This window comes from Marmota monax, unplaced genomic scaffold (assembly GCF_021218885.2).
Source record: "Marmota monax isolate L192 unplaced genomic scaffold, Marmota_monax_Labrador192_F-V1.1 WCK01_AAM20220418_F8-fsc00024, whole genome shotgun sequence".
Taxonomy (NCBI): domain Eukaryota; kingdom Metazoa; phylum Chordata; class Mammalia; order Rodentia; family Sciuridae; genus Marmota; species Marmota monax.
The window spans coordinates 20,856,706-20,879,819 of record NW_026695224.1 but is presented as its reverse complement, the minus strand read 5'-3'; the positions used below and the strand labels follow the sequence as shown (position 1 = coordinate 20,879,819).

General features: G+C 39.0%; 1 protein-coding gene across 1 annotated transcript in view; it reads right to left on the bottom strand.

The window, feature by feature from the left end:
* Tango6 (transport and golgi organization 6 homolog) overlaps window positions 1-23,114 on the bottom strand; it is a 172,964-nt gene that overhangs the window by 14,799 nt on the left and 135,051 nt on the right. Inside the window, exons 16-17 of the mRNA XM_046434280.2 lie at window positions 20,173-20,324; window positions 12,254-12,367 (exon numbers count right to left, since the gene is read on the bottom strand). Coding sequence (XP_046290236.1) covers window positions 12,254-12,367; window positions 20,173-20,324 — 266 coding nt within the window. The remainder of the gene's footprint in view (window positions 1-12,253; window positions 12,368-20,172; window positions 20,325-23,114) is intronic.

Genomic DNA, 23,114 nt, shown 5'->3' with positions numbered 1-23,114 from the left:
TTTTTTCTTTTTCTTTCTTTCTTTTTTTGGTACTGGGGATTAAATCCAGGGGTGCTTAACCGGAGCCACTCTTTTTAATTTTTTAATTTTGAGACAGGGTTTCATTAAGTTGTTTAGGGCTTCACTAAATTACTAAGGCTGGCTTTGAACTCATGATTCTCCTTCCTCAGCCTCTCGAGCCATGGGATTACAGCTGTGCACCATCAGGCCCAGTACTCTTGTAGGGTTTTTAGGAGGACTCAGGGAGATTCTGCAGGTGAACAGCTTAGTGGCACACAAGTCCACTTAATAAATGTTAGCAATGTTATTACAAGTACCAAATCTTGGAGGCCATGGCATTTATTTGGACCACATTAGCCATGAGCAAACCAACCATGATGATGAGCAATGAGCTGGAACAGTCTCTGGAGCATCAATCTGGGAGGTAATCCTGTGTCACCCCAAGGAGGGTATATTTAGTCAGGACTCATCCCTTCCAGTGAATGGAACAAAGATAAAAGGGTTTTTAACCTAGAGGCCCATCAGATTATCAGCATAATTATTCTCTGAGGGAGAAACAAGTCTTAAGTCAGGCTGTAGAGTAGGAGAAAAAGTTCCAATGTGTTCTCCCCAGACTGGCAGCCCTAAAGGTGTTTGGTCTCTTTTTGGTTTCTTTCTGTGCCCTGCTTTTTCCAGTTATGTGTACAGTATGGGAAGTTGCTGGATGATGTAGTCTGTGGTTGGGCTCTGATTTTGGCAAGAGATGGTGGAACATGACGAAGGGCAAAAGAAAAACCAGGCTTTTTCCCATATCCGCTCTCTGAAGAGTTGCTGGCAGGTCCTAGAGGTCAGGGCACCTGGGTCCAAGGCTGGCCCAAACACTGGCCTACTCCTCCTCCTTCATTCTTTTGGACAGTCAATGCACTGAAAGCAGGTATCTGGCTTGTATTCCTTTTAGATATTATGTTTTTCAGGATCTGAAGAAGCCTTCTGTTAGCCATGATCTGTGCAGGGAAAATCCAGGGGACTTGGTTTCTGAATCCTTCAGATGACAGGGACATAGAAAATGTAAGGATAAGTTCTGAAGCTGCACTGCTTGGGTTTATCTACTGTTCTGCCACCTGACAGTTGTTGGACAACTTATTTATCTTCTTTGTCTTAGTTTCCTCATGTTTAAAATAGGGATATCACTCATAACCTTTATAGGATTATTATGAGGATTGAATGAATTAATTAGTAAAGTACTCAGATCCAAGTGCTATCATATAATAAATGCTCAAAAGAAGTGTTTTGGATGATTTAAATACACACTAAATTTTTTTTTAGTTGCAGATGGACACAATATCTTTATTTATTTTATGTGGTGCTGAGGATTGAACCCAGTGCTTCAAGGAAGGTTCAAGGAAGGCATACTACCACTGAGTCACAGCCCCAGCTCCAACACTGAATTTATCAAGAATGCAACTATCATAAAAATTGAGAGATAATATGTTAGTTTGTTTAGAATTTTGCCAAAACAGTTTACCATTGTGGAAACTCAGGCAACTCAATGTCATTTACAGTACTTTTGAGTTGTCAATACAGGACATCTGATTTAACTTGTGGTTATTACATTCATGGTAATTTTCAATATGAGAGCAAATGAACAGTTCATTATGTGTTAAGAGTTGGCCTACATACTTATACATTAAAATACAGTTGAGACATTATATTGGTTTTAAAAATATGCATGCAGGTTATGAAGCTATACATTTCATTTTAGCAGAATAAAGGGAGCACTACGGGCTGGGCTTGTGGCTCATTGGTAGAGCTCTTGCCTAACACTGTGAGGCACGGGGTTCAAGCCTCAGCACTACTATAAATAAATACATTAAATAAAGGTATTGTGTCCATCTACAACTAAAAAAAAAAAAGAAATTTAAAAAAATAAAGGGAGCCCTACAAAATATTTGCTATTATTATAAAAGCTCATTTGGTTCGATTTAAAGGAGACTGACAGAATACTTTTGGAAATCTTGTGCCTGATCTGTGTGCCAACTTACTTTACCGATGTTATCTAAGCTACTTGGATAATATGACAAACTTTGTTCCAGATGAGTGAGTGAATTAAATATAAGGAGGAATGGGGAAGACATGGGACTTCTAGAACTTGGTCAACATAAGTCACCAGCAACAACGGGACGAAAGTGCTCATTCTTCCTGGCCTTAGATTTGGAAAATCATGACCACAGTCTCTTCATGAGCTTTAGTTTCCTCATTCTTAAAATAAGATGGTAGGATTCTTTCCCAAAGTATGTTCCATGTAACATTATTACTTCACATGATTATGATGACAAAAGGGTTCCTTAGTAAATAAATTTAAGAAATTGTCAGTTTTCTTTGCTATTGGACTTCTCAGACTCTTAACAGGCTAAGATGCTCTGAATCTCCAGGAAGGGAACAGAGTTGTATGGAGCACTTACCAAACTTATTTGACCATTAAGACCTTATTTCAAAGGAACAACTCATGAAGTTATTATGCCAAAGGAAATTTTTGTGATAATCATAAATCTATAAAGTCTCTTCTACCTCTAACATCCTAAAATTCTGTGACTTTGAATGTCTCAATGAGACAATCTTCTTCTTGGTCATTTTAGATTAGAATAAGAAGGGTGAAAAGAAAGCCATCTTGCAGAAAATAAAAGATCCTAAGTCTGATGCAGAAGAGGAAGACAAACCATAGTCTAACATATGCAAATCTATATAAATGATTATGCAGAAGAGGCAGAAAGGGAGCAGTTTTAAATGTTAGGGCTTCCAAATTGTCACTTATGTTATCACTAGAAAAGGCTGAACATTTATAGTTTAGCAGTTATAGTAAGGTACTGAGTCCTTATCTTTTCAGTTTTATTTCTCAGATCCATCACCATCATACTGATTTGGCCAAGTCACTGTAAAGGAAGTCTTTGGGACTATTCCCTAGTCCTAAGCACTGACCAGGTCCTCAAGTAAGTTCATACAATGTTAGTTGGAACATTCAGTATCTTCCCTGGAATTTTAGCATTTGGGGCTAGGGAGGGAATCTGAGTGTTGGATGGAAGATGAATCTCTGGATCAGTCAGGGGTCATGCTGCTGTCATAATAAGAAATCTGGACCTGCTAAAGGGGAATGAAACCCAAGTATAGGAGAAGCAGAGATAATAGGAGGAGGAGTATGTTTGCTCTGCCTGAAACTCCACTACAATGATAGTAAGGGACTTTAAACACAGTATTGTTATCCAAACAAAAAGAACAAACAAGGTAAAAACCTGTAAGGGAAAAAAAAGCAAGGTGAGGGAAAGAGGGAACTCTTGTGCTACTGTGATAACATAAGTGACAATGTGTTTTCACTCATTGCTGGTGCAACTACTTGCCTTAAAAATATTTTTTTGGCTGGGTATAGTGGTATATGCCTGTAATCCTAGCAGCTCAGGAGGCTGAGGCAGGAGGATCACAAATTCCAACTAACTTAGCAAGACCCTGTCTCAACATAAAAACTAAAAAGGGCTGGGGATGTGGCTCAGTGATAAAGTGCCCCTGGGTTCAATCTCTAGTACCAAGAAAAAAAAAATTGTGTTCTTTCTTTTTTAGCTAATGATGGACCTTTATTTTATTTATTTGTTTGTTTATTTATTTATGATGCTGAGGATCAAAACTAGTGCCTCACACATGCTAGGCAAGTGCTCTGCCACTGAGCCACAACCCCAGCCCCAGTGCTATTTCTTTTTTGTGGTGCTGGGGATGGGGCCGTAGAGCCTCATACTTCTAGACAAACGTTCTACCAGAGGTACAACCCCAGTCTTTGTGCTCTTCTTTTTTTCTTACTAATTTTTTTAAAATTTATTTTTTAAAAATTTCCTTTGTGCTCTTTATTAAAAACATCAGTAGCCTAATAAAGTTAGGAAATACCTAACTTTTTCAAACTGCTAACAGCAGCTAGAACATAAACTTTAGGGTTAGGTGGTCTGGGTTTACCAGCTCTGCCACTTAATAATAGTGAGACCTAGAGTGGTTGGCTTAACCTATGTGCAGTTAGTCTCTGGAAAAATGGGGATAACAACACCTATCCCCAGAGCTCCCGAGAGAATAACTGAGATGACTGATAAAACATCTAGCTCAGTATCTGCTTTCTGAAAGCAGATGGTATTTTTCTTTTTCCATAGGTAATAAAGGAAGAAAACAATAGTCAAATCAAGTCCAAATAAATGTTATGTCCTTTGATTCAATAACTACAGAGCATCTAAGGTATTTAGATGTTTTCCCAGTAAAGTACGTCAGTATTCATCATAAGGAAGAGGAGATGGCACTCATTAGAGCCTTGAACAGAGTCTGAAGACTGAATTCCAAGTAATAAAGTTTGTCTCCTAAAAGCAATGCTTGTCTAGTATGTGTGAGGCGCCAAGTTCAATCTTCAGCACCACATAAAGACAAGTAAATAAAATAAAGGCATTGTGTCCATCTACAACTAAAAAAAAAGTGTAAGGTACTAAAAGTTCCAGCCCAGATTTAAGCATTACAAATGTATATATACCACTAATGTGTATAACTTTTATGTTTTTTTAGAGATAATTTTAAAATTTTTATTATTTTTAGTTTTTGGCGGACACAACATCTTTATTTTATTTTTATGTGGTGCTAAGGATCGAAGCCAGCATCCCGCACATGCCAGGCGAGCGCGCTACCGCTTGAGCCACATCCCCAGCCCCTTTTATGTTTTTATGAATCAGTTAAAAATAATTTCACTTAAAAAATGTCAGCCATCAAATAAATTGTCTATTCATTCATATTCATATGATCTGATAGAACAATATAAAACTATCTTTGGTGGTTTTAAAAAAATCATTTAAGGGGTTGGAGATGTACCTCAGTGGTGGGATGCTTGCTAAGCATGCATTAGGCCCAGCATTTGATACCCAGCACTGCACAATCAATTAAAATTTAAAAAAACCACCCAGTGTAGTAGAAGTGATGAAGGTGGTGGTAGTAATGATGACAATCATCAATGATTATTAATGGTACTCATCATTAATGTTGTCTTGTATAGCTGGGCATGGTGGCACATGCCTGGAGTCCCAGTGGTTCAGAAGCCTGAGGCAAGAGGATCGCAAGTTCAAAGCCAGCCTCAGCTACTTGGGAAGTCCCTAAGCAACTCAGCGAGACACTGTCTCTAAATAAAATATTTTTAAAAAGGACTTGAGATGTGGCTTAGTGGTTAAGTGCTCCTGGATTCAATCTCTATACCAAAAAAAAAAAAAAAGTTGTCTTGTACATTTACAACCCTTTGCAGTTTGCAGAGTTTCACATGTTATTCCATCTCACTCTTGCCACATCTATCAGGCAGATAAGACAGATGTGAAAATGACATTCAGAGAGGTTCCTGGATTTGCATCAAGACCAGAACTTGCACCAAGTCTAACAGTCTGAAATATTATTCTAGGCTCTATCATTATTTCTCTATTCAAGGAAAGAAGGTCAGAACCACTCCTCTTAGCTTCCTAAGGCTAGAAGATATGGTATGGAAGAGGGAGGAGGAGAAATAAAAGGAGGGAGCAGGTAGAGGAGGAAGAAGAGAAAAGTAGGAGGAGGAGATGGAGGAGGAAGAGGAGGAAAAAAAGGGGAAAAAGATAAGTCATTTTTATATGTGTTCTTTTCATTGCTTTCTACATGGAGCCTTCTATCTGCTTAAAAAAAAAATAATGTCTGTAGAAGTCATTCTGGGAATGACACTGCACTAGCCCATTCACTGTGCCCATAGCACAAAACTCACCAAATATTGTCCAAATAACTTTCAGGATAAGACAAAATCAATAAAAGGAAGGGAATTCCCCATTTGGTCTGTCTTACAGACACTCACAACTTGCCATTTGTGCTGTGTCAAAGATTAAGTGTCATATCCTAGTTCTCATTTGGTCTGAACAGACAGGCACAAGTGAACTAGGGACATAGGAACTAAATCTTCTGGATGGACCATGAACACTTTCTGTAATTAAAAAAGCAGAGTATCACAAGAAAACTCTTTGCTTTTTTTAAACCCAGGGTTTGCCTTCTCTCACAGAAATGGAACAACTGCGATTCAGATGTCTGAATAAGTAGGAAGTATTTGGGGGTAACAGACATTTTATAAATTCACAATACATTTTTAAATACTTCTATGCCCCTGTCTCCTGTGATGCTGTGAACACTATCCAACAAAACTAATTTCTTATTAAATACCTGGTCTTATTAATATCAACCCTGTAAACAGCCATGCCCTCCTAATGAAGCAAGGTTAGTAAAAGCACCACTTATAATGGTATGAGAAAGAGGCTTCTGCCATCATAGTTCAACAATGGACTCAAAGGAAGGAATTAAAAGTCATTCCAGAGTGGAGACCTGGTTTGCCTCATAATCTGACCCAGCCATTAATTAATAACTAATCTCTAACTCTTGCTCCTGAAGATGCTTTAAGGTTTTGCTGCCCGTACCCTTTGGCACTGGGAATTAAGCCCAGGGACTTTACCATTGAACTACACCTCTACCCCTTTTTATTTTGAGACAGGGTCTTGCAGAGTTGCTGAAGGCTTTGTTAAATAGCTGAACTGGCCTCAAATTTGTGATCCTCCTCCCTTAGCCTCTGATAGGATTACAGGCATGCACCACTGAACCCAGCTCCAGATTATATTTTTTATGACTGATTTATTTCAATTTTGTATATAACTGATTTTCATTATTTGTGGTAGTTATGTTTTTATAAACACTAAGTTTGCCGTTAACACTGAATTAGTAGATGTTGAACCACTGCTCTTAGAGGAAACACAGGGTTAGTTTCCTATGAGGATCTAGTTACACCAAATCAGTCATTGTTGAATATTTGTTTTTATCTGCTTCTTTTTTGGTACCAGGGATTGAGTGCCCAGGGGTGCTTAACCACTGAGCCACATTACTAGCTCATTTTATTTTTAATTTTGAGACGAGGTTTTGCTAAGTTGCTAAGGCTGGCCTCAAACTCATTGCTCAGGCTCCTGAGCTGCTGGGATTACAGGTATGTGCCACTGCATCCAGTTTATCTCTGTTTTTCAAATTAGATCATTTTTTGCTCTATTTTCAAATTCACTTATTCTTTTCTTGGTTTTCTCCTTTCTGCATTTAATTACATTTAGTGTTTTTATTTTTCCCTAAATTTCAGAAATCATAGTTTTTAGTTATAGAACTTCCACTTAGCTCTTTTTTTTTTTTTTTTTTAGTACCAGGGATTGAACCCAGGCATGCTTAACCAATGAGCCACATCCCCAGCCCTTAAATTTTTTTTTTCTTTTTTTTTAAATTTCAAGACAAGGTCTTGCTAAATTGTTGTAGCTGGACTTAAACTTATGATTTTCCCACCTCAGCCTCCTGAGTCACTGGGATTATCTGTGATAGTTTTGTTTTTATAAGCACTAAATTCACAATTAATGATGTATGTGCCACCATGTCTGGCTTTGGCTCTTTTATTTTAATCATTTCTATTTCTTTCAAGATTTCCTTTTTATCAATTGCAGAATATTTTCCTTTACTTCACTGATGATAATTGTAATATCTGCTTTAACAATCTTGTCTGATAATTCCAGTATCAGAATTTTCTTGGGGTTGGTCTTAGTTGATTTGTTTTTTCTCTTGAGAATATTTTCCATTTTCCTGGTTTTTCATATACTGTGTAAATTTGACTGTATCCTAGATATTACAAATGTTAAATTATGGAAACTCTGGATTCTGCTCTCCAATGAGTGTTTATATTTTTGTAGTGTGGGGGATAGAACCCATGGTCTAGTCTGTGCTAGGCAAGTGTTCTACTACTGAGTTACACCCCAACCCCTGTTTTTGTTTTTTAAGCAGAAAATTATATTGCTTGTTTTAGAGTTTAGCTGGAGATGTAGACAGAATTTGGGAATCCCCTTTCTGAATCTTTCCCTTCTAGGATTGCCCTTTTTCATCCTGTGGCTATAGTTTTCCCCAGATTTCATCTTCTGGTTACCCAGATCAGGCATTCTGTGATTTCTCTGTTAGGGCCCCTAATGTATTGCATGCCTTCACAACTAACCTTTGAACCTTGTCTCTAGGTTAAGCAAAGAGGATGGGAACACACTTTGTATACTATCTCTGCTCTAAGCACGATTCCCCTTAATATTCTACCTGCTAGGTGTAGAGGTGCATGCCTGTAATCCTAGCAACCTGGGAGGTTGAGGCAGGAGGACTGCAAGTTTGAGGCCTACCTGGGTTAATTTAGTGAGATTCTGCCTCAAAAACAAAAAAGCAAAGCAAAACAAAAAAAGGGCTGGAGGTGTAGCTTAGTGGTAAAGCACACCTGAATTCAACTCCTAGTACTGAAAAAACAAAATCAAAAACAAAAAACCTCCCTGCTTCTAATTGCTTTCCAAGGGTTTCAGATAGATGCTCATTATATTATGTCCAGATTTTTTCTTCCTGGTAGCTGGGATTGAACACAGGTACTTTATCACTGAGCTATATCCCCAGCCCTTTTTACTTTTTATTTTGAGCCAGGGTCTTGCTAAATTGCTGAGGATCTCACTAAATTGCTGGGATTAGCCTCAATCTTGTGAGATTCTTGTATGAGACTCCTGAGTTGATGGGATTATAGGCATATGCCACCACATTCAGCTACTTTTTAAAATCACTGAGGCTGGCCCCAAACTTGTGATTCTCCTGCCTCAGCCTCCTAAACATCATGTTCCATTGTGCTCAGCTTTATGGACTGACTTTATGGATGTATCTGAAGGTGGGCCAGTGTGATAGGTTAGTGCTCAATATTAATGCCCCAATTATTGTTTTTGGAAGAAATTTATAAAAATAGATGTTCTAAATATTTACAATGCATAGAATAAACAAACAAGTCACTTGCAAAGATCAAGTTTGTGAAAAGCAGGTGGTTAAGCACCCTTTCCTCATTCTGTTGCTTATGCTCCTTTCTCTGTGTTGAGAAAGCCTATTTTTAACATTTAGACCAACACAAAGTGCTGGCCTGGACATGTCTCCTTTCCTGGGTATTCCTAGTAAGCTTATATTTCAGCAAGGGTACGGTAAAAAATGGGCTTAAAAAAGAGTTCCTTCTTGTTTTTTTTTTTAATTTATTTTTTAGTTGTAGATGGACACAACACCTTTATTTTATTTATTTATATTTTTACGTGGTGCTGAGAATTGAACCCAGTGCCTCACACATGCCAGGCAAGTGCTCTACCACTGAGCCACAACCCTAGCCCGCCTTCTAGTTTTTAACAAAGCTTTAGACTTTATTAAAAAAAAAAAGAGAGAGAGAGAGAGAGATGGCTCATAAAGCTAAAACAAAGCTAAGCAGAGAAGAGGTTTTTCAGTAAGAAAGTGAGTGTAGTGTTTTCTTCCAATATGAATACTGTATTGATCGTGTAAAACTCTGGCTACTTTGAAATGGGAAAGAAGGGAAAAAAAGACCTCATGAGTCGGGTTGGTGATATCTTCCTTCTTGGTTCCAATCTATCTGCTATACTGCTCTTTCCAGTTGCCATAACCACAGAGGTCCCTTTGCCGGCACAGCCACAAACAACAGAGAATTCACTGAAACCAGGTATTATCTTTTGGCACTCCATAGCTTAAGAGATAGTGATTAGAAGGAAATAAAAAACATAAAACTTCATCAACAAAGCAGCATTTTCTTTTCAGCTGTTCCTGGGGGCAAGACAGAGCTGTGAAGAGAAATCCCAGATTGAAAGCTTTGTGGTTATCTCCGCTTTTCATTAAAGTGCCCCTGATTATAATCACACCTACGATTACAAGATTTAACACACCTGGTCTCAAGGACGCACTAGGAAGAGGAATCATACATTCATCCCACCCCATTTCCTTTTCTTTATTCACTGAGTAAGCACAATTTATAAGTTTCAGTGAGTGTAAACTGCAGATGGTTTGGAGAATACAAGAGAGGTTTTCCATTCACATGGCATTTGGAAGGTGACAAAAATCCTCCATGGTCACAAATTATTTTAGTAGTGGTGAGACAAGCAGTGTTGCTTTCAATGGCTACACACAGATGTGAGAAATCTGGAGTTTCTATTTCTTCTCTCACTTTGCTAGCCAGATATTTTACTCTATGCACATGTATTTTTCCTCCGTCTCCCTCTCTCTCCCTCTCTTGTTCTCACTCAGTAAGGATGTATGCACTTATGGAATTTGTCGTGGTTACCAGGGATTGAACCCAACTAGGGTTATATCCCTAGTCCCACAGTTTTGTATATTTCTTTTAATAATGCTGTGATTTAAACACATTTTTATTTTGAGATAATTTTAGACTTAAAGAAGTTGCAAAGATAGTATAGAGACCCTGTATTTTCCTCACTTGATCTTCCCAGTTGTTAACAGTTTACATAACAATGTTATATTAGCTAAGAGTTTCAGAGATCTTAATAATGGATGAAAAACACTATTCTTTCTTAACTCCATCTTCTACAGCAAATTCTCAACAAGAGCTGTATGTACCCTGTTCATTTAATTATAAGAATTATTGGGGCTGGGGATGTGGCTCAAGTGGTAGCGCGCTCGACTGGCATGCGTGGGGCGCTGGGTCCGATCCTCTGCACCACATAAAAATAAAAGACGTTGTGTCCACTGAAAACTAAAAAATAAATATTAAAAAAATTCTCTCTCTCTCTCTTTAAAAAAAAAAAAAAGAATTATCAAGGTGTGATCCATACATCCTTGTCCTGATCAAAGTCCTAGATGACAAACTGAAGCCTCCAACCCCCAGGTGAGAGCTCCCAGTTTCTGAGTAATTCTACCTCTACAGAAGTTCCTATGAGTCAGATCATTCTTCCCCTTTCCCTATTGTGTCATTATTAGTCACCTTTCCAATATCCATTTCCTTGCTAAAGAAAATTGAATTTTGTTCAGAGCAGAGATGTCCCAGCTAAATTCATTGTCAGGCTCCCTCGTGGTGAGGAGTAATTATATGAGACAGTTTTGGAAATCACCTGGGGAGGTTCTAGGAAACCTATTCTAGTTCCCCAAAAAAGGATATAAAAGTGCCCTTCTCCTATCTTCCTTCTTATTTATTTTTATGGGCTACAATGGCCACAGCTGCAGCAACTATTCTGTCCCCACGAAACAAAGGCCGTGAAGATTATAGAAATATTGGCTCTATTGACATTGAGCTGCTAATGAACAGCACCTACCTACGTATTTTTTTATGAAATAAGAAAAACAAATCCTTACTTGTTTAGGCCATTGTATTGGAGTTTTTATAATTTGTAGTTGAACATATTCACACCAGATAAACTCATTCAATACAAACCTTAACCTACACAAGGCAGAAGGGAGAGAAATGCAGCTGAGGATAAAGATCAGGGGAGTGTTTATTTGGAAATTCAGTGGTCTGAGCTGAAACAACAGTAAGTAGACAGTTACAGAGAAAATGTGCCTGTGTAGGAAAGAAAGGAGGATAACTAATGAGTTCATGCTTTTACAAACAGGCATCAGGCATTTGATATGGTAAAATTCTATCATGAATAAAGGCTTTGTTTGTGACAAAACAATCACTCTTATAATGGCTTCCCCAACACTTGGTTAAATACTGTTGTGCAAGCCACAGAAATGCATTGTGGATGCCAGGAAGTGAATTATTAATGTAAACATTGTAACTGAAATCAACTAGGAATGAGTTTCCATTAAAATCAAGAAGAAAATTAATTTTGAGGTAACTCAGTTGTAGCACACATATGGATATATAAACTTCCTTCCTGTATTGGTCGTGCACTGGGGAGAAACCCAGCCAAACCCACTTGAAGAAGGAAGAAAGTTTAATTTATGCAGCAATGAAAATCTCATGGCCTGAACTTAAAGCTAGAAAGGAAACATCTTAAATTAAGCCCTTCAGTAGTTCAGCATGAACAATGAAATATGCCAGGAAGACAAGTCACTGAAGTTCAGGCTGCAGAGGCAGGGTTAATGTGTTCCAGCCAGCTCACCTTGGAACCCGCCCCCATGAGGAGAATGCCAGGATTCAGGGCCTCAGTCTGTAAACTCATGCTCTGTTTTTTCTGCAGGAGTTACTGGGTTTGCCCAACATATTACATAGGAAACAGAAATTCTTTACTGAAGATGCAAACCATACCTGCTACAAAATTCTTATTGACTAATTCAACAGGGATTCAAGAGTCCATCTAGAGAAAAAGCTTGAGACTGCCTTTGTAAAAGGAAGACTGAAGACAGAAAATAAAGAGGTGGGGAAGTTACACACAACCACAAACTGACTTACCTCAGTAGCTTTCTGACTGAGTCCCCGAAGCAGCAGCACGATCACGTGGATGGCAGCTCTGCGCACTTGAACTTCATGGTCAGTTTTAGCCACAGCAATCAGGCAAGTTGTCACCTAGGAGGGTGAGGGAAGAAGTCAGTGAAAACCAGGATTGCACAATTACCTGTAGCTTTTCAACTGTGCTGTACTTACTACACATTCATCAAGAGCAATCTAGCTTAGAGAGGGATGGATTAGTTTCCTCAGCTTTAATAAAGAAGCTGAGATCTGGTGGTAGAGGTCTTTCTGGGCTCAGTTGCTTTCAAAGACAGTTGTATAACAGAAAAGGAAGTACTTACAAAACATGGTGCCACATACATAGCTAATAATTACGTGTGTCATAAAATGGACAGTTTCTATACTTTGTACCAACCACTTTATCACTGCTTAGCTCCTTGTAAACATAAAAAATATTCTAAAATTTCAACAAAGAGACACCACTAACAACAATAATAACAATAAACACAACAACAAACTTTTCCAAGGTACTCATATAAGATTTAAAAAGAAAAAGCACAACTTTTGTAATTATGACTGATGTAGCAACTAAAGGTATGTCTAAATTATTCAGCTGGTCCCTCAGATACTTTGGTTACTGGATTTACTGTGTGCATGTATTTCTTGGCTATCAGTAGAGGTATTTTTAACCATGACAAGAAAATAGCCAGATTGTGTGTTTGGAAATGCATATAAATAAATATTATGTTTAAAGAATAGTGAATACAGGCACAAATGAGGGAATAGGCTTGTACAGAAATTTTCACTATGCAGGTTGTATTTTTCACAGCTTTCAAACAGTTGGGCATAGTTCAAAGTACCTAATTAATCAGTGGTGGCAAAGAGATTAGAAGAAATAGCTTGTTCTTAAATACAATTGCATCTGTGATGCACTGGCATTTAATTAAATTGTGCATCTATTAGACAAACCTGCAGTTTCCAAGGAAAGAGAAACTCCAGAAAACTCAATTTGTTGGGGGCTATTTTCCAATAAGACCCAGTAAACTGCTTCTGCCTTTGACCTGGGACCCCAAACCTAAGGCTTAGCAGCAGCATCTAAGCCTCTGGCATTAACGGTAGAAGCAATTAGGTCCTCAGAGGAATTCCTTGGGTCACCTCCAAACAGGCAACAATATAATAGCTACCTCCACTTTCAGGCTTAGTATTTACAAGGTAAGAGCTGAAGTCAGAGAAACAAGTTAGAGCTAGGTCAGAGACCTTCTTGATACACTAAAGTTTAACTTATTCTGTCTGATAACTAATGTAAGAAAGCCAGCCTAAGATCACATCACAGAGGCTCCCAAGTGTTTGCCTGTTTACCTTAGGTCCATGATTCCACATTTGGCAGACCAAGGCTTCCTAATCTAGAACCCTGCTGTGTCTGTCTTTGCCTCCTCTGTTTGGCCTCTCTATGTTGAGTGGGACATGCCTCTGCCTAGGCTCTCAGTATAAAGCTAGCTCTGACTGTGACACATTAATTCCACAATTGGAATATCCAGGCAAAAGTGTCCTGGTTGGCAAAGGGCTTTCCCTTGAAGGCCAATTCTTGATCCCTGTAGCATCTTGAAGGTACAGGGGAGAGAGGAGCTGGTAATTATAGGCCTTGCTGAAGTCAGCTAGAATGGCCTCCTGCTTGCTACAGGCTGCCAGTGACTAATGTGCCAGACTGTAAAAAGCCCAACTACAATGAAATATCTTGGACAATCCGGAAGAGGCCAGAGAATGGAAGAGATTCATGAACCTTCCTCAAACCTCTGCCACCAGGACCAAGTCCTATGAAATATGCAAGTGTTGCTCAGGTAAAGTGTCTTTTGGACATCAGGATTTTAATATGGTCTTGCAGATATCTCTAGAGTAAGAATAGCCTCCTTCTTTTCCAATACTCATGCCAGCTCATATCTGCTTTCCTGCATGTGAGGTCTGTAAGAGAGACCTCCTTTTCTAACACTAGAAGCAGGAAGAATGCCAGACTGCTCTCTTCCATCTATCCAGTAGGAATGAGTCACTTCACAGCTAGTCTCTCACCTCCAGCTCCAAGGGCATACTCAACACTGCCTTCCACTCCTAAAAGCCTTGGTGAATGATAGGCAGATGATGTAAGGTCTTTACTAATTTATAAACTGGTGTAATATTTCCATTCTCTGTTTCTAAGTCCTCCCAGATGGCAGAATCTGATTCTATGTGATCTTCATGACACTTTCCCTAAGGGTCAATGTACCTAATCTAATAAGTGATATTATGGAAGGCTTTCTCTTCACTGGGTAAATCATATAAATCATATCCACTTCTGAAATCCACATAGACAGAAAGATGATGGCTGCTTTGGAAACATTAAAGGTCAGCTTAAGCAATTTAACACTTCACAGGAGCCAACAGAAATAAGGAAAAGCATCACTCCCAAAACAGCTGGCACACACCAAGCATAATCAGAACTATAAAAATAAAGATAATACAAATGGCAAGATTACCCATAGTGGCACCTGCTTGTAGTCCCAGCTACTTGGGAGGCTAAGGCAGGAGGATCATAAGTTTTATGCTAACCCCAGCAACTTAGTGAGACCCTGTCTTAAAATAAAATAAAAAGGGCTGGGGGGAAACTCAGTGGTAGAGTGCTTGCCTAATACTGAAGGCTGAGGGGAAACACTGCCACCACAACCACCACCACCACCACCACCACCAATACCAAATTACCCAAAACGGACTTTGGAAAATTCCAGGACAAGAACTAAGAAACCTTAATAGCAAAGGCAGTGTAATCAATAATTATTATGAGCTTTGCTTACTCAATCACTGCCAGGAAAGAAACTATAGTGTCTACTTGGGCTTTCTTGGAGTTTCCCATAACACCTGCCATTCCTCAGCTCAGGTATTGACAATCCTCAAACTGTGTGGGCCCTGTCATTTAGGAAACTACACCGAAGGTGGCAAAACTGGTAATAAATTTAGATCACATAGTGGGATCACAGTGGTAGCTTTGTATCAGACCACAAAGCTCAGGTATGTGGAATTTTAGGCACAGTATTAAAACCAGACTTCTCCATAAACTTGTCACCTGTGGCACATCTTATTTGTTGGATCGAGGACAGGTCTCTTACTACACTTCACTTAAATCATATTTACATGTTATAGAACGTGATAAAGATGAAAGCCCATTATGATTTGGTTTTAAGCAACACAGCACTTGGCAAGAATGAGAAGTTAGGGGAAAAAATAATGCTCCCTAAACAGGTTAAATTTTGACATCAACAAAGAAGAAAAACTTGAATTCCCAGTGTGAAGACTGTGGAAGGGGTGAGCCTGTACTTTTTGTTCCCTCCCTACCAACCAACACTATAGGGGCACAGACAGTGCCCACAGCTGAACCATTCAACATTAAGACAGCTCTCTTCTGATGCTCATGTGCTACACAGCTAGAGGAGGGGCCAACACCTTCAGATCAGATCATGTCAGAAAAGACTGAGGTAGGTAGTTTGTCAAACTTTATATCAAAAAAGATCATGCTTCTCATCCTCATCTTCCTATCTAACACCTGATCGATGTAACCTTCCTAATACCCTGGCATGCTAACTTAGGGTCCCAGCTCTGTGTTTCCTCAGCCGCTGGTGCTTGTTCTATTGCATAATTCTGGACCACTGTCCATTTCATATTCTACTGAGATTTCTTTAGGGGAAGAGACTAGGTCCATTATCTGTGCCCTCTAGTATTGCTGGAACATGATCAGTCTCACAAAGGAGCATTTCTTCAAGTTGCAGTCAAAGATGAGTTTCTTCAAAGTTAATGTGCCTTCTCCACCAGTGCACATTTGAGTTAGGTATTTCTGAGACTACAAAGCCTAAAGAGTTTTCATGAGACATTCAAAGAACTGTCATAGAAGAAGTCCCAGTAATCAAAAATAAGTTAGACCATTTCACTCCTTTGCTCTGGCTTCTCATCCTACTCACAAGAAAAGTCTGTACAAGGCACCATTTGGACGGGCCATACCTTTTTAAAAAAAATTTTTTTTTAGTTTAGTTGGACATGATACCTTTATTTTATTTATTCATTTATTTTTTATGTGGTGCTGAGAATCAAACCCAGAGCCTTGCATGTGCTAGGAGAGCACTCTACCGCTGGGCCCCAGCCCCACTGGCTACTACCTTTTTAATGCCAGCTCCTATGATTCTTTCTCTTGCCCTCTTCCCTCCAGGTATGCTGGCCTCGAAGTTCCCTGCCTCAAGGCTTCTGTGCTTTTTATCTGGAATGCTCTCTCCCCAGATATCTGATCACCCCCTTGCTTCCTTAGGTCTTTGCTCAAATGTCACTCATTGGTGAAACTTTTCTTGTCCCTCTGAGTCATGTACAACAAGCTCCCTTTGTGCCCATAATCTTATTAGATGTACCATCCCTGACATGGTATAGAACTGCTTACTTGTTTATTCCATATCTTTCCTCTCCAAAATGTTAAGGCCATGAGCACAGGGACTTTATTGTGTTCACAGCTGGGTCCTTAGCATTGCACACATGGCTTGGCTGTATGCCCAACTGGCACAGACCACATGCTCAATAAATATTTGTTGAATGAATAAACGAATGAAGAACTACTAAAGAGCCATGTCAAAAATCCCACTTTTTCTATGTGAATGGGCTAGAGCTTTCTGACTATAGGAGGAGTAATGGCGGAAATGCTAAAACTGGCACGCCTCCAAGCATGTTCAAACTTGCAGTCCATCCAAGGTAGCTGGTTTGGCACTGATGACAAGGCAAGCGTGGGATGCTACATAAGAAGGAACATTTAAAAAGAAGAGGCAGAAATTATATGGGATGGAAACATCTGGTTTTTCAAATCAGAGGGAATATACTGCCTTCTGAAGTTTCACTGCCAAAAGCAAGCTCTATTAAGGTAGAGCTACATGACCCTTCCTATCTGAAGCTTTTCTCATATGGCATGCTCTTCACTTTCAAAACACAAAAGCAATCTCACAAAGGAACTGAAAACACTTATTGAGAAACAATACAGAGGAGTAGGTATGAGTTCTAGAACTAACTGCTCACATTCAAACTCCAACCATGCCACCTGCGGCAACTTACTCAGTTTCTCTGTGACTCAGTTTCCTCTGTGAGGATTGGATCAGTTGACATATAAGGCACTCAGAAGAGTATTATGTCCTATTTTTTGCTTTTTATCTTTTTTAGGTATTGAGGATTAAATCTAGGGCCTCATACATGCTAGAAAAGTGTCTACTCCTGAGCTACATCTCCTGTTATTATGAGTATTCTTTAAACTTGTAGGAACTAGTCTTCCCAACCAGCTTTACCTTCCTCTTCATTTGATGCCAATCAGCTAACAAACCAAGCACTGCGATGTACTAGGGGGTACGAAAAGGTGAATAAAGAATAGTTCTGCCTTTGTTGTGCTTACAGTTTATTAATGACTGTGAAGACTCCTGGCAATGATACAGCAGAAACAGTCCAGGTATCTAGTAGTGAGGCAGAGATTCTGGACTGGGATGTGCCCAGCAGATACCTCCACAGCTCCAGTCCTCACCTGGAGGTGAACACTGAGACAAACAGGTCTGAGGATTGTGAATGGTGCTCTTTAAGTCAGCATTCATGGCAAGCAAATGGCCCTCTACCTATTTGCACTTCACTTCGGAAGATTATATAAGCAGTGCTTTATTCTTGCTGTGAGCCAGGAAGCCATGTAATAACAAAGCTCTTCATGACATGGCCCCTGCCTGCCTTTCTTGCCTTAGCTCTTGCTGACAACTAGCCCCACCCCAACTCCTCCACTCAACTTTCAGGATCTTCCCGTGGTCTCTTAAACACCCACCCCACCCTCACCCCCATGCCTTTGCACATGCTGCTCCCTCTGCTGAAATGCTCACCCTCACCTTCTTACCTAACTTGTTCTCCAGATTCAGCTCTTTCTCCAGGGAATCTCTGTCAATACTCAAATATGTCCCACCACTCACTCCATCAGCTGTCACTGTAATCACTGATCATTGTGTCTTCCACCAGGTTACCCATCCCCAGAAGAATGGGGTTGTAGTCCCAGCCCCCAACAATAGGCCTAACATATTTCAGATGTTGAGGGACACTGGTTACTCTCTTTTTCTCATTTCCTTGCTGCTCATCAAAATATGTTTACTCAACTGTCACCTTCCCAGAAAGGCTAGATACCTACTTAAAACTACCACCTCCCCAGCACCTAACACTACAATCCTGATCATCTTCTCCTGCTCTACTTCTTATCTAACATATTATATTGATTGATTGTGTATATTCCTTTATGTCCGTCTCTTCTCACTGGAATGGAAGCTCTACAAAGACAGGAACCACTGTCTATTTTGAAGAGCGAGATATCTTAGGTAATTAGAATACTGCTTGGCATGAAGTAGGCTCTCAGTAAAAATTGTTAAATAAATTATTACGTCAAGCATATATATCATCTCTAGATCCTTATAACAGTACTACACCATCAGTAATTCAATCCCATTTTTCAGATCAAGAAACCATGGTCAGAGTCTTAGAATCATTCACTCGAGTGAACATAGGTAAGTAGATTGTTGAGTTGGGCCTTCATTTATTACAATTCCCAAGAGAATCTGGCAATTTATTTTTCTTTCAATAATTCTGTAGGTTTCCAGAAAGATGACACTTTTTTTTCCTTTTTTTGGCAGGCTGGGTACTGGGGATTGAACCTAGCAGTGCTTTACTGCTGAGCCATCCCAAGCCCTTTTAAAATATATTATTTAGAGATAGGGTCTTGCTGAGTTGCTGAGGCTGTGTTTAGTCAACTGTCACCTTCCCAGAAAGGCTAGATAATTTGAATTTGCCATCCTCCTGCCTCAGCTTCCCAAGATTACAGGCATGGGCCAATACGCCTGGTTTAAGATGATACTTTTTGAATGTTAAAAATCTGCTCTAGATCAAATCAATCTTCTTATCAATCAAACCAAAAAATTTCTTCAAATTTCTGACAGCAAATCACATGCCACCAATATGCTATACTTCCCTTAAGACAGAGAAAGGGAAGACTCTAAGGATACAAAAAGAAAAAAAAAGTAATAAAAATAAAAATAAAATAAAGAAATAAGATCATGATGTTTGAATATTGTTCAGGATTGTTAGTTTTAGAAAATGTATGAATCAGGTCTGAACTGATTCATTTGGCACTTGTGACCAAAAAGGGCCAGAGCATTAGCCTGAGGTTTTTTTTTTTTTTTTTTTACAAAGAGTTTTTTTTTTTTTTTTTTTTTTACAAATAGAGATAAGACTCACACAGCCCAGAGACCTAGGGTAAAGGTCTAAAGCCTTTCTCAAGGTTTCTTCAATTCTGTTAGTTACCTCAGAATAAATCATCTAATAAATTTCTAGTGAATCATCTTTCATTGCTTAAGGTAAGTTGACTTCCTGTTATTTGTAACTAAGAGATTCTTACTAAAGGGTTGGAATATCCTTTGAAATGGTTAGGACCAAACTGTTTTGGATATCAGATATTTCTTTTGGATTTTGGAATGCTTGCATATACATAATGAGTTATCTTGGAAATTGGACCTGTGTCTAAACACAAAACTCATTTATGTTTCATGAATTTTATCCACATAGCCAAAAGGTAATTCTATATAATATTCTAAATAAATTTTTGCATAGAACAAAACTTTATGGTGTGGGGAATTTTCCAATTGTGGCATCATGTTGATGCTCCAAAAGTTCCAGATTTGTTTGGAGTGTCTGGGTTTGGAATTAGAGGTGGTCAACCAATACAGCTTTTAATATACATAATGAGATGAATAGAGACTAGGGAAGTTAATAGACTTACTCGTTCTATCTTACAGGGAGGCAGATCTGGAAAAAGAACACAAGTCTACTGACTCCCAATCTAAAAGAAGTATTAGAAGCACCTCATGGATCACAGGACCCAGCAGGAAGTCCAGATGTTGGCACAGTTCTCCCAGGTTGGCTAAGCTGCTGGCCCTGTGCATACCATCTGGATCTTTCACTCCTCTCAGGAAGGTGTGGATCAAAGGTTCTCTGTACTTTGAAACCATGTCCCCTGTAGAGAAAAGGAAGAAATCAAAATCTTTTGAAATAAATTTTCAACTCCTTATTCCAAGAACAGTGATATTAACATAATATACCAAAAGATGCTTATACTTTTCAAAGGATTTGGGCAACCATTAAAAATCATGCTCTGGAAAAATAATTCATGTTATGGTTTTGTGAACAAGCAAGCAGGATCCTAATTTTACCTTTAAAAAAATCTACATGTAGAGATAAAAAATGTGAAGAAGATATTCCCCATGAGGTTTTTTTTTCAAAGAGTCAGGATTCGGGGAACATTTTAAAATTCACATATATATAAAAGAAAATGTATGTATCATAAATACACAGCTTAATAAACCTTCACAAACCCTACACAACTACCATTTACTCATTGTCACACAAATAGCAAATGTGGCCTCCAGTTTAGACCCCAGTCATCAGCCCAGTATATTTCCTATACTATCACTGTTCAGATAAGCAAAATGAGGTGAAAGACAGGCACTTCCAGGAGAAGTAAAATTAATTCACTCACTTGACAAATATTTATTGAGAGGCCTAGTGAGTGCTAGGTTCTGTTTCAGATACTTCACATATGCCAGGATGCAGGAGGCAATGTTTCCTGTCCTTGTGGAGCCTACATTCCAGTTTAAATTATATAGTATATTACAGAGTCATAAATGCTATGGGGAGAAAAATAAAGCAGGTAAGGGAAATAGGGAATAATGGAGATGCAGACAGTCTTCAATTTTAAGGGGAGGCTTCACTAAATGGATATTTAGGCAGTCCAGGGGGTGAGGTGTCAGCTCTGTGGATATGAGGGAGGGGCATACAGGAACAGGGGCAAATAGGAGCAAGCCTGGCACACCTGAGGGACAGAGGAGGCACAAGATGAGGCTAGAGGAGTGGTGTAGGATTGGGGTATGGTGTGGATCTTGAAGGGCCTTGTAGGCCACTATAAGGACTTTGACTTTTTCTCTAAGTAAAACGAGAGGTCTTTGGAGGATTTTAAACAGAGAAGTACGAGATCACTCTGGCTGCAGTGTTGACAACATGCCGTGGGGCCTGTGTGTGTCTAGGATGAAGCAAGGGGCCAAGTTAGGAAGATAGATAGTGCAATAAGCTGCTGGAGAGGGGATGGTGTCTGGAACAGCAGAGATGGTCATGCACAGGGACTGGTTCCATTCTCAGCAATGCAAATAAAAAGTGTGGGGTGGGGCAGTCAAGACAGAAGTATATGCACTGTCATGGAAAGGACTCCTCACGACATTAAGTGAAAGAAATCAATAGAACCAGCATATTCTATTTATGTATGAGGAATACACACAACTTCTGTTACTATTAACAAACCAAACTTACAGATTTAAATATCTATATTAAATATACAAATGCATAGGGAAAAAAAACAGAAAGAATATACACTAAGAGGGCCTAAAGAATTTATCCAAGAGTAAAAAAGAGCTGGGATCAAATTTACGCTAATACCTAACTCCTATCATATATCCCATATTTTCAACTATAAGGAAAATCATATTCTACTTTGTTCATAGTACTTTCCATTTCTGATGCTAGGAAGGGGCTTGCTTATTCTGTGGTGTGAGATGTGGATCCAGAGTTAAGAGGTGTGTGTTTTTGTTTTGGCCTGTTGCCAACAAGCAGTGTGACCTCAGCCAATTCACTTTACCTCTCTGGACCAAGTGAAGATTAGTCATTTAGAAAGAAGATCTCTCTTGTCCCTTCAATTTTTAAGTGTGATCCAAGGGTGAGGAATCATTTAGTCATCAGGGGAATAAGATCTAGGAGACCCAGGAAAGAAGAAAGGCACATATTCATGAGCCCTGGGGCAAGGGTTTGATGTGGTTAAAAGAAGGTTCCTTGTTGGGAAGGAAGGCACAGAAAAATGAAAAAACTTTGGAAATCCATAAAGAAGGGAAATTACAGGTTGAAAGGGATAAGGACACATGAGAAACAAGTTAATGTTTAATAATATAGGCACTTAAAAATAAATGGCAAAAAAGGGACATACTAAATTTATTTTATTTTATTTTCCAGTACTGGGAATTGAACTCAGAGCAACTTTACCACTGAGCTGCATTCCTAGTCCTTTTCTTTCTTCCTTTCTTTCCTTTCCTTTTCTTCCTCCCTTCCTTCATTCCTTTCTTTCTTGAGACAGAGTCTCACTTGCCTATGGCCTTGCCAAGTTGCTAAGGCTAGCTTCAAACTTGTGATTCTCCTTCCTCAGTTACTCAAGTTGCTGAAATTACAGTATGTGCCAACACATGAGCCTAAATTAATTTATTATTATTATTTTTGGGGGGTGGCGCTATGGACAGAACCCAGGGCCTTGTGCATGCTAGGCAAGTTCTCTTCAACTGAGCTACATCACCAGCCTAATTTATTAATTTATCAAATATTTATTAAGTTGTACAATGTGCCAGATAGTGTCCTATGCTCCAGGAAACCAGTTATAAGCAAGACAGACACATGTCTCTTAAAGCTAATTAAAAAGACAAAACCAAAAAGCAAGCAAACAAACAAAAAACCCAAAAATTGATGAAGCAAAAAAAAAAAAAAAGAGGGAAATGTACCAAAATGGTGACACAGAGATACCTTTATTAGTAATGTTTGATCTGGTTTCTATTCTATTAATAACAGAGACAGTATTATCTTATTCACCCAGCTCCCAAAATGTAGTGTTCCTTTTTTGACTTCTTCTTCTGGTACCCTTCAGTCAGTCAGTTCGGTTACAATTATACACTCTTCATTTTTTTCCACAAAAGATTTGAGGCAACTCACAATAAGT